Below are 15,984 nucleotides of genomic sequence, written 5' to 3' on the forward strand. Positions count from 1 at the left end.
CACCCACTCTGCCCAGATTTGTCATTGGCGTGTCATTGTTCTTCTGGTTCGTTAATAGGCTTGTTATTCCCTCCTTAGTATAGCCTTGTCTACATTTGTAACCCAACAAAACAACAACTCGTAGTGGAGGGTCCGAGGGAATGTTTAGCGACCAAACAGGTGAACACCCCCAGTGTAGCTACATCAAGAACAAAAAGCCTGTAGGTCGAATTACGCTGAGATAATTAAACTAACACTGGACAAGTTTGCACATTAAAGATTACATCAATAATCAGAAGTCAGACTGGCTGCCAACAATTGCTGTTTGAGTCCTATCAGCCCACCCAAATGGCGGAGCCTCATCATGTAGGACACCCAAACCTCGGTCTGTGTGCGAACACCCTGATGTATTTTGGCTTCGCATCACTCGGCCATGGTCTGGTCACCGCAGTTGTTCTTGCAAATGGTGGAGCTGATTATTAAGAGGCCTCAACATATTGGAAAACTATTAAAACACAAAAGCAACGCTACAACTGCTGATTATCTTTATTTCACCATCAAACAAGAAAATGAAACAAACATTTGCAATGCAATAGGTGTCTTATTTGCGAGAGTTTAAGCTATGGGCACTGTAAATGACAGTGCCTTTTATTTATCGGTTTTGATACTTAACACATAAATAAATGCCAAGAGCTCAACCTCTTGTAAATGTATGACCCATTTCATTTCAAAGTAGTGGCCGCCAGTGTCCCAGGCTGCATGGAAAGTGAATGTGTGCATGGCGCAATGAATGTTGCAGGAAAGAATGTCATGCCTGCAGTAGGAGAAACTCATTAAAGAAACTAGTGCTTACAGACTAAATAAGACACACGGTGTAACAGAAGTAAAAGGGCCAGTCCTCATGGGGGGTTACAAATGTATCAAGAACAAAAAGCCTGTAGGTCGAATACCCTCTGGAACACCAACCCAGGACAAGGCCATTATCCGTGTGGCAGCTGTGCGGCTTGTCCACAGACACAGAAGACCCTAATGATGGACATTGGCACTAGCAGACCGTGGTGACTTACAAGGCATACGAACTGTAATTCAGAGAAACTGATCTATTTGATCACTTGTCCCTGCAAGAAGCAGTATGTCGGCCACACAACGAGAATGATCAAGTCTCGCATCAGCGAACATAAAAGCACGATCCGTTGTAAGAAACAATCTACAGGCCTCACTAATCACTTCTTAGAAGCAAAACACAAAGCAGAGGACTTAACATGGGTGGTACTGGAACAGCCATACATTCCGCCACACATCGCTGATGTATCCCACTTTCTCTTTGTCAAAGAGCAACGGTGGATTTTTAAACTGAAGTCCGACATCAACGGGCTCAATGACAACATTCCGTGGGTCTCGATCTGAGTGCAACACTTGCCATCTGGTACTTCATGGAACTATAACTTTGGCTTATCCTATGCCTGTAGAACCTGAGGTTTCTACAGTGTCTTCTGCAATCAGAGCCCCTGTTGATTGACCTACAAGGTGCTTCATAAGGACAGCCAGACATCATAGGATATCGAGGGGTATTAATCCTGACCCCTATGCTTCTATCAGCATCCTTACCATTATGGCAGTCATGTGTTCATGCATTTAAGTAGCTCTGATAGACCAAATCGCTCGAGACTGCATGCATTCGTGTACAGGTAAGGATAGATCATGCAGCTGACTATTGACAGCAAGTCACACAGTGCCCGGCTTGATTATGTTTAGGACCAGGTCTGTACCTAATGCATGCACCATGCTCTCGCTGATGTGGGTCCCAGCCTTGTTAATCCACAATGCTATAATTAGTAGGCATTGATGGTTACCCGGGTCTGGACCCAGTAAGGTCATACCAATAATCCTTCTCTCTTTCAATTAGAGAACACTCGCTCTTTCAGGGCACAGAGCTGAATTTTCCCGAGTCATGTTGCTCCCGAGCTGAGACATCGGTTGGCGCTTGTCGCCAGCATTTAGTTAATTAGTTAATTAGACAAAGGATTGCGGGATAAACTGATGCATGTAGTGACATTTGTGCGCTGCGGAGTTCCGCGCATGCGTGACTAACCACGTCTGGTGGTTGCGCATGCGCGGTTCAGAGGTGAGCGCGATACCAACGCGCATGCGCGTCGGACGAGTTTCCGTCATCTGCGCATGCGCTGTTCATAGCAATTAGTGGTACACCAGCGCACATGCGCCGACGCGCTACCGTGACGACCAGCTGAGCCCAATCACGTACTCAGCATTAGCATATAATTGCGTCCCCGCCTGACCGTGGTGCCTCCCTTTCGGCTCGAGATCACGCCGCGAGGTACCGACGGACAGGTAAGAGGGGAATGTATGGTTTTCGAAGTCCTTCATTAGGCTGAGTTCAGCTGATTGTAGCTAGTGCCCAACTTAGATCTGGTGACATCTATTTGCCCCATCTCAGTCTTGTACTGTATCTAGCCTCGTTGTTGCTTGACTGTATGTGGGCTAAAGGGTTTTGAGTTCCAAATACGAATGACCCCTTTTCCTCAGTTTGCAGGAATCATTCTTGTGACCCGGGGTTGAGCTACCACCTTATTACAAACAGTAGGAGAGAGATTGTGTGTACTATCTCCCCTTAGGTATGAGTACATTGGAAAATCTCACGTTCATCACCAGCAATACCACCTGCAGCTGGTGTATGGAAAACAGATCTGCGCTATTTAACACCACGCAGCTATAACCTAAAATTTGCTAGAGGAGATTTCTAGTTCTGGTCGTTGAATGCCTCCATCTTAGTTCCCGTGGGGGTGATCACGTTGGACAGTTCAGTAAATTGTTGGGTTCTTTAAACTGTAACCGAGTCAAATCCTGTGACAGGTATCTAATAAAGGAACTGTCTTTACTTACATGTTTAGAGCGGGGCCTTATTCTTCCGAGCAGTTGCCGGGTGAGGTGAGGCATGCTTCCCACGCAAGGTTGGGTAAGTGTTATATTAAGTTTTTGAAACCATACACAGATTATCTGTCGGCGACATGATACAGCGCACATTTCAAGTAGCCATCACTAATTCGTGATTGGCTGGGCTGAGTTTAGTTAAACTATCACTGGCTTTGCACAAGAATAGCACTTTTCACCAAGTGCGCACTTTAGTCTTAATTTAATGTTTTTCTCTAAATGAGCACCACGTGTATGCAATATCTCCATGGTTATTTTCTCTTTCTTTGGATTTATTACAGGGAAGAACATTTGCATCTGTTGAGCCACTTGAGAAAGTGTGGTAGGATGGTCTTGATTGACCACTCTTCTTTTTCTCTTGATAATGGTCTGTTAGATTTCCTAAATATTGATTTATATTTTCTAGCACGATTGATAGTGTTATTGCAGTAGCATACATAAGAGCTTGGCCCTGACTAATGCCGGTGAACCTTCACCAATTGGCAGAAACATGTTGGCCCTATCTAATGAATTCCACCAAGCAATTTAGACAGTGATTTTGTCACACTGTCTTTTCACTATTTTTTAATCAGACGTCTAAACAAACACTAATAAAGGTCTTTGTTTGTCTTGACAGCCATTTTAACCACTTCACTTGATTTAATTTTTGCACTGCACATATCAGCTCCACCATTTGCAAGAACAACTGCGGTGACCAGACCATGGCCGAGTGATGCGAAGCCAAAATACATCAGGGTGTTCGCACACAGACCGAGGTTTGGGTGTCCTACATGATGAGGCTCCGCCATTTGGGTGGGCTGATAGGACTCAAACAGCAATTGTTGGCAGCCAGTCTGACTTCTGATTATTGATGTAATCTTTAATGTGCAAACTTGTCCAGTGTTCGTTTAATTATCTCAGCGTAATTCGACCTACAGGCTTTTTGTTCTTGATACATTTGTAACCCCCCATGAGGACTGGCCCTTTTACTTCTGTTACACCGTGTGTCTTATTTAGTCTGTAAGCACTAGTTTCTTTAATGAGTTTCTCCTACTGCAGGCATGACATTCTTTCCTGCAACATTCATTGCGCCATGCACACATTCACTTTCCATGCAGCCTGGGACACTGGCGGCCACTACTTTGAAATGAAATGGGTCATACATTTACAAGAGGTTGAGCTCTTGGCATTTATTTATGTGTTAAGTATCAAAACCGATAAATAAAAGGCACTGTCATTTACAGTGCCCATAGCTTAAACTCTCGCAAATAAGACACCTATTGCATTGCAAATGTTTGTTTCATTTTCTTGTTTGATGGTGAAATAAAGATAATCAGCAGTTGTAGCGTTGCTTTTGTGTTTTAATAGTTTTCCAATATGTTGAGGCCTCTTAATGTCTGCAGGCTCGAACCACCCAGTAGGGGCCCATTTATGGTAAGGTCTGTTTCGAGAACGATTCGGTATATACTATCTTGTTTTGTTCCAGCAAGTGTTAACGCTTGTCCTAGAAATGACACCACAGTAGTTTTAGCTGACGTTTGATTGTCTTTAAAAGGCAGTTAGCTGAAGTATTTTTCGGTACCTTTAGCAAGACTTAGTATAATTTGGTTTGTAATGCTATAAAAAATGTGAATCATTACTTAATAAGCACCAGGAAACTGGTATGAGTTCCCAAGTAAAACCATCTAAAACAAGAGGGAACGTCTTAGATGTGCACCACGAAAGTGACCACCACCTCAATGTAGAAGAGAAGCAAGAATTACAATTTATCAGAATATACAGTCTACCTCATCCGGTTTTCCTTTGAGCAGAAGCAATTGATGCATTGTTTAGAGTACTTGACACTGTTTTGCGACATGGTAAATAAGGTGTGAATGACAGATGCCCGTTTCCTTAGTTCAACAGACCACCTTCTCCCTGGCCGGTCCCAATTTCTTAGCATTTTTTTTTTCTGAATTATGGCGGCGCGGATATAAAGAACCGCAACATGGACCTACGAAACAATAATTTAGAAAAAAATTGTATACGCTGAAATGGAGTATGCTGGCACATTGGGGACCGACTTTGAAACACCACGTCATGTTTGCAAAACTGTTGCTAATGCACCTTTTTTAATGCTTTTTTGTTTGGCTTTACCAGGTGTGTACATCCTTATTGGTGCTGGTGCACTGATGATGCTGGTTGGTTTTCTGGGGTGCTGTGGTGCAATTCAGGAGTCACAGTGCATGCTTGGCCTGGTAAGTGTCTTTGTAATATTCTTGCATGTAGCTTGCTGTCAAAATGAATTGTGCAGCCGGTGTGGCACAAATGCGTGCCCTTTTAAAACCTTTCGTAAAGCCCCTGTGATGTTTATTATTCAACACCTCATGTATTTGTCTGTTAGTGTGGTTATTGTATAGACACTCTTTAGTGTTGACTACATTTACCCTTTTGTATTTAAATCAGATTACGGTTTTTGACGGCATCCTATGTAAGCACTTTGTTTAATCTACCTAATTTGCTGAAATACCCTCACAGCATATTTAAGCAATTTACAGCCTTTTTCAGTAAAATCCATGAATCCGTGGGGTGTTGGGTGTTGTACAACATGCAGTAGTGTTCTTGGATGTAAAGACCTGTATGTGCATGATATTTACGGTTTTGTGTGAATATATTTCTGTGAAGAAAATGGTACCCAAACTAATCTCTTTCTCAATGAAACACAGGGAATGCATGATGGCACTTGATGAGAAACCAGGATCTAGTAAATGACGAGACTCTGACACTGGTTTGCATTTGGTTCCCTTGTAAACATCAGAAAGTTAGTTCTGTTTTAAGTCTTGTGTTAGTGGAAAAAGAGGCACGCCGAATACTGGGGAAATCCAGAGTTGGGTGTCCAGGAAATGTCTTGAGTCACTTGCATGTGCAGCGGTTTTTAATTGCAAGAAGCTTCAAAAACTACAGCATTTCCACAAATTCTTGGATTTTGACATGCCTGTTGTATTGGGACTTAAACCTTAGAAAGTTTGAAATGTATTGAGTCCTAAAGAGAAGAAATTCTAGCGCAACAATGCTCCAGAGCTGGTATTTATGAGACCTGTGAGACCCAACATATTCAGTCAAGAAAGCATCCAAGATTACACCAGCTTGTCTCAATATCTCAAAGACTGAAAGGCTCATACCCTGTCCTGAACAGTGTTACATGGCTATCAATATAGGTGCTCGCAATATTGAGATTAGACCCATTTAGTCCTGATAAAAGTTCAATTGTTTTAGAACTTGAGATGGATAATATTACCCCAAAAAGTAGGCAACTCCTCGCTTACACTAGTTGGCATGCTTCTTTAAAGGTGTTGCCTTTTCGGGAGCACTAGGTAAGTGCCTGATGAGCTGATCAAGAGCTTTTGGAACTTTGTATGTGTAAAATACATTAAGATGGAGTGGGTTTGACTTGACTTTATTAAAGTGATTATGTAATAACCATCCCTTGCATGACTTAAATTAAGAGTAATGGGAGAGAATACGGTTCTCATGATACCTTCCTCACATACCTGTTAAGGTGAACATGTTTCTACACTTGATGTGATACCTATCCGCATCCCTGTGCTTTCATCCGGACACAGTGAGACCATAAATAACTGTTACCCACAGCTAACCAGTACTGGTGCCGATAAATATAAACCTGAAAAGAGTCCATGGAAACAGTCTTTTTTGTGCTTACTCATAGTGAATAGGAGGTGGTATTGGTTGAGGCTCTTTAACAGATATCCCTCTCATTCCCCCTTGCGTTTCATGCAGGCAAAAAGTCAAGAACCTGGCGTAACAAGTCCCAGAGTTGGTGTGATGCTAGCAGAGTGTAAATAGCTAGGGACATACAGCAAATCTAGAATGAGAACTAACGGCAAGCAGAAATGAGCTTCCACTGTCTTGCAAAAGTATGTGATTGTAGCTAAAACTCGAGAAAAAGGGGGTGAGGGGTATTAAGGAGTAGAGCAAAATGATGGCCCTGTCCAGCAAACCTTTTGAAAGGAGTACTCGTCTACCCTAATTTGGTAAAGACAACAATACATTTATCTCAACCCCTCAATCTCACTTCCCCCCCCCCTCAGCCTTTTGGGGAAACGGAAAAGGCATTCAGTGACTATTATTGAGGTAAAGCTAGTGCAATAATCAGAAATTGAGAGCTTACGGTCTGTTTGTCTTGCCTTGGCATAGGTTCTAAAGCCCAAAAATGTAATTGCTGTACCCAGAGTCCGAGGAGAGGATGGAAAATGTCTCAAAAATGTGTATCCTGCAAAACCAGAAATGTGAGTTGTAACTGCCTTCTCAGGAATGCTAGTGACAGAAAGAACGAGGAGGAAGAGAAAAAAAGGAGCGCAAGATAGAGTACAAGACCTACTGTAGTACTTATGAGAGCAGATTCTGCTTAAAATCTGTGACAACCAGTCCAATGGCCAAGAACTGCCTAGTGGGCGACAAGCTGAAAGACCGCATTTAAAGAAAAGCAAGTAAAACTACATGTCAATTGGAGATTTGAGAAAAAACGATTGGCACTGTAAAGAAAAACAACAATTCCACCCTGGATGAGTTGAATATCAGAAGCGAAAACCAAAAAGCAATCTGCACAGTTTACAGAAAGAATGAAGGGGCTTAACGTCCTCTCTGTGAAGCAATATGACTGAAATATTTCTTTTCGGTCTTTAATTGTAGTACTTGGTCATGTTTGAGCCAATCAGCTTTTTGGATACCCTTTCTTTTATCCATTTCCACATTTAAAATGTGATAATGTGTTGATCTGATAGCACCTGCAGCAGGTCAGGAATATTCCACTGTGAACTTCCATTCATTAGAAGCTCATTTAAGATCCCTTAATTTCCTACAGCAACATCTGGGCTAACCTAGTATGAGAATGTGGACTTCCTTTATGTGTTAATTCTATTGTGTGCAAAAAGAACGATTGATGGACTGAATGTTGAACAATGTTTGACATTAACCCCAGTACCGAGATCTGGGCATATATCCAACCAGGGAGGGCCTAGCCTGGTAGTTCGGGCTGGGCTGTTCCATATCGAACAGGGTCAAGACTGATTTGCATATGGTTTGGTCCAAACTGGGGTGGCATAGTGAGCAAAAGAACGATAGATTCGACCCAGATCTGTGATTGGGGGTGAGGTGGTTGAAATGTTTCAGCACTCCATCCATCTTGTTGTGTTTTCTATTCTTTTGGGTGTACAGTGTGCATGTGGCAGGGTCATCAAAGTGAAAAACACTTCAGCTCTTCCTGAAATAATTGGTCAATCAACATTTGAAATCGTAGAAGAACTAGGCAATTGGTCTTTATGATCTTAGGGGCCTTTCCTGTTGCAGGTGATAGTACCTGACTCGTGTGGTGAACCTATTTTTATTGGGAGAACTATGGAAACCAAGAACTGTAGAACATTTGGATTTGTATCAATTTTTTTAGCTTCTAAATTTTGCCCAGTTGGAACACCTTTTGCAAAATACCTCCTGAATCATAAGATAGTGTGGGCATTCCCAAATTCAGAATTGTACAAATAACTATTCCTAAGCTCAGTACTTTAGACCTGCATGGATGGTTTTCATACATTTTTAATTCATTAGATGTTACTATATGAATTGAAGCATAGTCAGTACACAATGAAAAATCACATGTTGCAGCTCATTTGTTGGCTTTAGGTATCGCTTGTTTTTGGGCAACCAATCCCAGCGATCAGATGCAAAAATTACAGATGAAAATATGGCAAAATCAAATTTCTTTTTTTTGATAGTTTTTTTTTCTTCCAACAATTAGTTTCTCTGAAAAACCATGAGCAGTCTACATAAATGACGCCTGTTGAACTAAGTTGTTTAGTTTTTAAAAAATGTCAGCTTTTCGGCTTCACCAATGTGTCACGTAAGTTTAAACCACAAAAAAAAATGCCACTTAGAAAAATGCAAATACTGGTAGCTTTTTTTTTTTTTAACCACAAGCAAGGAAAAGTGGAATGTCACTTAAAACAAAAAAACACAATTGGCCATTTTTTTACACTTTCGTTTTCTTTCTTACATAACTTTCTACAAGACCATTTTCCCCTCAAAATTATTTTTGCTATGTGTACTATTTTCTAGATTTCCTCCACTAATCCACAACCAGGGTACCTTTAAAATCCCCAACTTGTGTGGGGGAACAAAGTACGTAAATGTGACATGCAAACTTTTTATAGAGAAATACTCTATGAAAATGAAAGCGTGAATCATCACACACCTAGATAACAGGGCTTGTCACTGGTGATGGTGGACTGGGGGGGGGGGGGGGGGGGGCTTGAGCAGCGGAGGGATTCATGAGTGCACTGCAGGAATTGGATTCCTGATAAAAATCCAACCTGAGACCGGAAGATGCATTGATAATCCGCCCGGATGGGACGCCTTTGGTCGCTTTCATCTTTTTTACACTTAAACAATGACTTAAAATACAAATTTGAGACAAGACTTTGTCAAAGGATTGTTGGCTGACCCTTGGAAGAAGCTGCTGTAAAGGTAATAGAGAGGGATCTTAAAAAAAATGCCACATAAAACGATCTCAGTGGTAGTCTTTAGGCTGCAATGTAAATGTTTGTTGCCTAATGCACGGACTTCTGCTTAAGTAGGAAGCTTGCACAAGGAGAGACTAACTTGTGCTTATTACAGAAACTAAAATTCCGATTCATTTGTGGTTAGGGTTTAATACAATTTAGCAAAGTTGGGAAAGTCAAGAGATCAAGCTCATGTGCAATCTGTTTTCACCAGTAAGTTTTGCACGATTTTACATATCTGCGTTGTACACTTGTGGACATGGCGAAATAAAACCTAATTCAATATATTGAAATGCATATGCAGACCAGGGAGTTATACCTTTATTTACAACACTTGGAAAAGGCACCAGTGCAGTATGAAGCGCTATATCCAGCAGTTTATATCCTTATACCACATTCTAATACAGTTATAGACTCGTCGTGTCATTCTCAAAGAATGTATTTCACATTATATTTCCTCTTCTACACATTTACCAGACTCCCATTCACAAAAAGTGCTTGGTTATGACTCATAGCTGTCCTGTATCCGAAATCTCTACTAAATACCTCAACGTTTCTTAGTAATCATCAAGAAATTTATATTCATTGGTAAAAGTTGCTAATTTTCCAAAGAACATGTCCCTTCCTGTTGAGGCTTAACATTAATTTGTCCTGTAACATTACTTCTTGTAATTTCTTAAGGCTCGAAGGTAACCGGTCACTTCTGGTGATGTTATCGTAGGGTCAAAGTGTGTGATGTCACTTGAGCCATGACAGGTATTTTTGGTAAATACATTTCTGTGTGGTTATTGTATAGTCCTGTCTAGCAAAAACTGTCCCCATGAACGAAATGTGTACCTGACAGCGATGTAGGTCTTGTTGAGACAACTCTGATTGTGCAACTGTACTGAAACTTTTAGGTGTTGAAGTATCACATTTATTGTTTAATGTTATAGGACACTTATGTCGCTACAGTTACAGGTTAGACATTTTGAGCAACCGGGAAAGGAGCGTTGTTGCAGAATTCTGAAGTTGTATTGTAGAAAAAAAAGTTTAATTATTGGCCAGGTTCCCATTCACTTGATTTATTTCCAGCTTGTACAATTTCTGATATGTCTGATTCTATCGTAAAGTTGACGTGTTCTAATATTTTTTCTTCCAGTTTTTTGCCTTCCTCTTGGTTATTTTTGCCATTGAAATTGCAGCTGGCATTTGGGGATTTGCAAATAAAGACAAGGTGGGTTTTCCAATAACATATTTGCCTATAATTTGGTATTTGACTGTGCTGCATAGCGCACATAGAAAATGCAAAGTTTTTTTTATCCCTAGTGCTAGAGGCAAAGAAGCATTATTAGTTTTAAATGTCTATATTAAGCTACTGTTTGCAAACGGGCTAGTTTTCCAGTTAGTTGAGACTGTAAAGTGCCTTGTTTTAACGATTTACTATGTGCTATGATACTGCATCTACGTGTATGTCAGAGCATCTTCTCTTCTAGATTAATCTTAATTCCTCTGCACGAACACAGAGGGTGTAGGTACCCCAGGCCTATAAACCTCAACTGATCTGGAACACATTAAGTGATTTGAGGTGCAGCTTGGCTCACTCCCTATAGAGTTTGATTCTGAGACTCTCCTCCGGTAATACTACCTTCATTATCTTCAGAGTCTTTTGCTACAGGAAACTGCCTTTACCACTCGTCTTTTACCACGCAAGGCCTTTACTAATCAGCTCTTTACCTCACATGACCTAACAACATAATGGGAAGTATATATGTATATATGTAGGGGTGTGTGTGTGTGTGTGTGTGTGTGTGTGTGTGCAGATATATAAAAAATGGTTAAGCACTCAAAAATAGTAATTATGTTAGGTATAAATGCACTTATCTTCAGTATCAGTTTGCATCCCAATACACCGCAACAGTCTCCTTAAGAGAATAGCACCCAACATGTAATTAATGCATATGGGGAAGAAATCATTATCCAAATATTTTTTGTTCGTAATCTTCTTTAAAAGTGCATATATATGTATGTAAGGGCTTTTTTTAGAGTTTGGAGTGGGCAAGGGATATGGGTGGTAAAAGTATTTTTAGGGTTTAGTGGTGGCTAGGAGTATTGAGTGGTAGGTGGTGGTTTAGGGGTGGGCGAGTTTAGGAGTTGCTAGAGGAATACATATATGCGTGTATGTATGTGTGTGAGATATATAGATATATTCCAGCTCTTTATGAATAACGCTGCACTCTTGAAAGGAAAGTTTGGTGATGATATGGTGATATTTGTACCGACTGAATTGAAAAGAAACTTTCCTTTCAAGAGTGCAGCGTTATCCATCCTTTGTCGGCAGCAGCTGTGGAAAGCGCGCACTGCGGATGGACTGAATTGGTAATGGTATGTATGTGTGTATGAATATATATTCACTTACCTGATGTATAATTACCATTTTGTGGTAAAGGCAATGTGTTGTAAAGGCATTTCTTGTGAAGTCCTACAACCTTTTGCCGCTGTTGACCTGGGGCTTTACCTTAGTGTTGGACCAAAAACGGATCAAAATTCAAGTCAGACTTATTGGCCTTGCCAATGCCTGTTTGCTACTTGCCACATCCGCAGTCTTCCATTTATTTTATTGACTTAAAATTCAAACACAGATCTGAATAGTGAGCTCCTCACTGGTGGCTTCTCTGTAAAGCTCTATAAAAAAAGTCCCACCTATCAAATACTTTGACAGAATCACTGTGAAACCCATAGCTCTGTTATGTCATCCTTCGTAATGAATGGAATCCATTTATCTTCTACTAATACTAACTGCAATTTGTAGAAGTAGGAAGCAGTAGTTTAATTTGCAGTCTGTGCCCCAAAGCTTTTTGTGGTTCACACTGCTGTAGAGGCTTGTCATTTGAAGCCAAAACCGGATTCGAGAAAACACTTTGATCTTCATCAGACCCAACAATAAATAATAGAAGTAAAAGTTGTTGCTTTGGCTTATTTGAATAGAATGTGAATAGTTTGTGATAAATTAACAGACAAGACTGAAATATATCCTGTAAAATTGCAGGCAAGTGTATTTCTTAGTGGAAGCCTTCTCACAAAACAGTGCCGCCCGCTGTAATACACGATTGTTTATTTTATGCTTTATTCTAAAATTTCATGTAGTTTTGAAGTTGATTAAATGACTTAAATATGTGTACTTTAATTTGTAGATCATAAAAGAAGTACAGAGCTTCTATACTGAAACCTATACTGAGTACATGAAATCGAAAGACATGAAAGACAATCCTCTGAAGGAGACACTGAGAGGAGTGCAGTTTGCAGTAAGTATTTTAAAACCATTATTTTTTACCAAAATCTATTTGAATTCCTTTTGTTACGGATTGGGGTCCAGGGTGTTGGAGTGTTAACATGAGGATTGTGAGTGATTTTTAGTAACCTAGTAGCTGAAGGTGAGTATTCCTTTCCACTCTAAAGGGTTATTGCTGTAGTCGCAACAAATCAAGGGTCATCAGAAGACATCTTAAACTCCAGCGATCGGATATTAAACTGAGAGGGAACAAGTATGTGTGTATGTACCCGAACGCGTAGCTGTTGTCTGTGGTGAAATAAAATAACATAATTTCTGCACCTGGTGATCAGTCTCCTTCGTCGCCGACGTGCTTGCCTGACTGCAGGAAGTTGAGAGGAATATATATATATATATATATATATATATTCACTGAAAAAACCATAGGTTATAGACCATATATAGTTAGGAATTAGCATTTACAAAACCTTGAAAATTCACTGAAAAAACCATAGGTTATAGACCATATATAGTTAGGAATTAGCATTTACAAAACCTTGAAAATTCACTGAAAAAACCATAGGTTATAGACCATATATAGTTAGGAATTAGCATTTAAAAAACCTTATTTTACTCACACAAAACCATTGAAATTCCATATATAGTTAGTTGCACTAACTATATATCGCGCACCCGCAATCCACTGCTGATGATGTCACATATTACATCATTCATGACATGGTCAGTGACATCACTGATGACATCACTGATGACATCTCAAATGACATCACTGATGACATCACTGATGACATCATCCAGTGACTGTGTGTTTCTGTAAAGTTTAAATATGTTTTACATATTGAAGAATGAGTAGATGTAGAAGTGTCTGGATGAAGGATTTAGTAGGTGCGTGACTGACTGTATGAGTGAGTGATTAAATGTGTCTCACTGAGTGCATGGGTTAGTGACTAAACTGTCTTAATTTGTGCATCATTATGTCTGTTGTTCTGTAAACTGCTGCATGTGTTGATCAGTAGCTATATGAGTAACTATATGGGTTATTGATTGATTGCCCAAGTATTTGTATGGGAGACTGAGTGTGTGTGTGGCTGGCTGGGAGGTGTGTGACTCTGTGCAGATCAATGTGTACTTGTATCAATGATTGTATAAGAGAGTAATTATGTGTTAGTATATGTTTCAAAATGTAAGGTGCTCTATGTTTAACTGTATAGATTAGAAAATGGAAGTGTGATTGATTCTTTACAGGACTGACTAGGTGTGTGAGTAACTCCATGGATGAGTGACAGAGTGTGAGAGTCTGTATAGGTGTATGAGTGCATATGATAGTGTTGTAAAGATGAGTGATTGTATGTATGAATGATTGTATGGGTAAATGAGTGAATGTGTGTGTAAACATAGGAATCACTGAGTGCGTATGTAGTAACTAGTATTGGTGTGTCAATGGTTTCAAAAATTATACTCTGTATTTAACACTGGGTGTAACAGAGGTTATATTAAAGTGTGAGGAGATGCATTGTATTGTCACATGAATGATATCATCAGTGATGTGGTCATTGATGTCAAATGAGATGTCATCAGTGATGTCATTTGAGATGTCATCAGTGATGTCATCAGTGATGTCACTGACCATGTCATGAATGATGTAATATGTGACATCATCAGCAGTGGATTGCGGGTGCGCGATATATAGTTAGTGCAACTAACTATATATGGAATTTCAATGGTTTTGTGTGAGTAAAATAAGGTTTTTTAAATGCTAATTCCTAACTATATATGGTCTATAACCTATGGTTTTTTTCAGTGAATTTTCAAGGTTTTGTAAATGCTAATTCCTAACTATATATGGTCTATAACCTATGGTTTTTTCAGTGAATTTTCAAGGTTTTGTAAATGCTAATTCCTAACTATATATGGTCTATAACCTATGGTTTTTTCAGTGAATTTCAATGGTTTTTTAATAGCAAATATCATAAGCTGTCGAATGTCAAGTACGTGGTAAGAATTTTTTTTTTCGTGTTTATGCACACTGATCTGCTTTGATTGCTGCCCCCCACCCCTCATTTCTATTAGGAGTACTCTCTCTTTGCAGATAGTGAAGGGTAGTTAACGCAGCCCTTTCCCCCTTTGTAATCCGTCGTGCCTGCTTCTCTCTCCATTTGATTGATTGTTCTCTTTGGTTCATTCTCTATTTACAAACCAGCACAGAGTCGCAATACTCTGTTTAGTCTTTGCAGATAGCGAAAAATCGTGTAAAAAAACAAAAGGAATCGAGCAAAATCAGTAGGCCACTAATGGGATCTCTTTTGACCTCGCTAAAATAGAAACATTAGGAACAACCTGTTGAAAATAGCAATGCGTATGTATATAAGCGGCGTTCATTTGTGTTCACAGTACCCCTTGTTGATTGTTTCAATCGAGCATTGAATTGTTCGAAGTTAATTCTCTTAAGGATCTTCTCTACCTGCAAACGAGGAAGAATAGGAATATTCTATCTCCCTTTGCAGATAGTGAAGGGTAGGTAACGCAAGCCTTTAACACGTCGTACCTATTTCATTCCTCATTGATTGATTGATTGTCCGAACATTGACTGTTTGGGAATTAGTTCTTTTTGGAGGTATTCCCTGTTTGCAAATAAACGTAGGAAAATCTTTGCAAGTAGTGAAAGGGTACGTAATGCGGACCGTTCTCCCCCGTTGTAATCTGTCATGCCTATCTACTCCCCACTGATTGATGCACCTTTTTCACCCGGACCATTTACTAGAGATACGTCATCTGGCCCGACCAGAGAGCACCCCTAGTGAAAAGGACATATGCAATAATAACGAAGTGATCACTGTATCCTGTTAACAGAAACTTTACCATGAAACAACCTGGAAAGAAAAAAATAGGAAAACGAAAATCAGTAGGCCACTGATGAACATGAACTTTTATTAAACAACGAACAAAGAAACGATAACATAACGTAATGATAAAACCTATTAATGTCCTAGAAACAAGAAAACGTTAAAATATGCCAGTGGTGAGAGACCAGAAAAACAGTAAGAGAAACCAAATCACCCCTCGCTGTCCCACCGCCTGCCACGCCAAAAAAATCGATAGACTAGGGAAAATGCAAGTCAGTAGAACATCCACCCCCACTCTGGAAACTTCCAAGGTGGGGCAGGGTTCCGGCTACGCCCAGCCGGGAGCAGCCCATATAAGGCAGGTCCTGCTGCCACGCCTCGGCCAGGAGATCCTAACGTAGGGTGTAGCCGA

The 15,984-nt window shown here is 40.1% G+C and overlaps 1 protein-coding gene across 2 annotated transcripts in view; it reads left to right on the forward strand.

Moving 5' to 3' along the window:
- The window catches only part of CD9 (CD9 molecule), a 202,411-nt gene that overhangs the window by 120,452 nt on the left and 65,975 nt on the right, over positions 1-15,984 (forward strand). For both annotated transcript variants that reach the window (XM_078673990.1, XM_078673991.1), the window contains exons 3-5: positions 5,047-5,144; positions 10,600-10,674; positions 12,632-12,742. In XM_078673990.1, the coding sequence (XP_078530116.1) occupies positions 5,047-5,144; positions 10,600-10,674; positions 12,632-12,742 (284 nt within the window). The remainder of the gene's footprint in view (positions 1-5,046; positions 5,145-10,599; positions 10,675-12,631; positions 12,743-15,984) is intronic.

Source organism: Lissotriton helveticus, chromosome 1_1 (genome assembly GCF_964261635.1).
Source record: "Lissotriton helveticus chromosome 1_1, aLisHel1.1, whole genome shotgun sequence".
Taxonomy (NCBI): domain Eukaryota; kingdom Metazoa; phylum Chordata; class Amphibia; order Caudata; family Salamandridae; genus Lissotriton; species Lissotriton helveticus.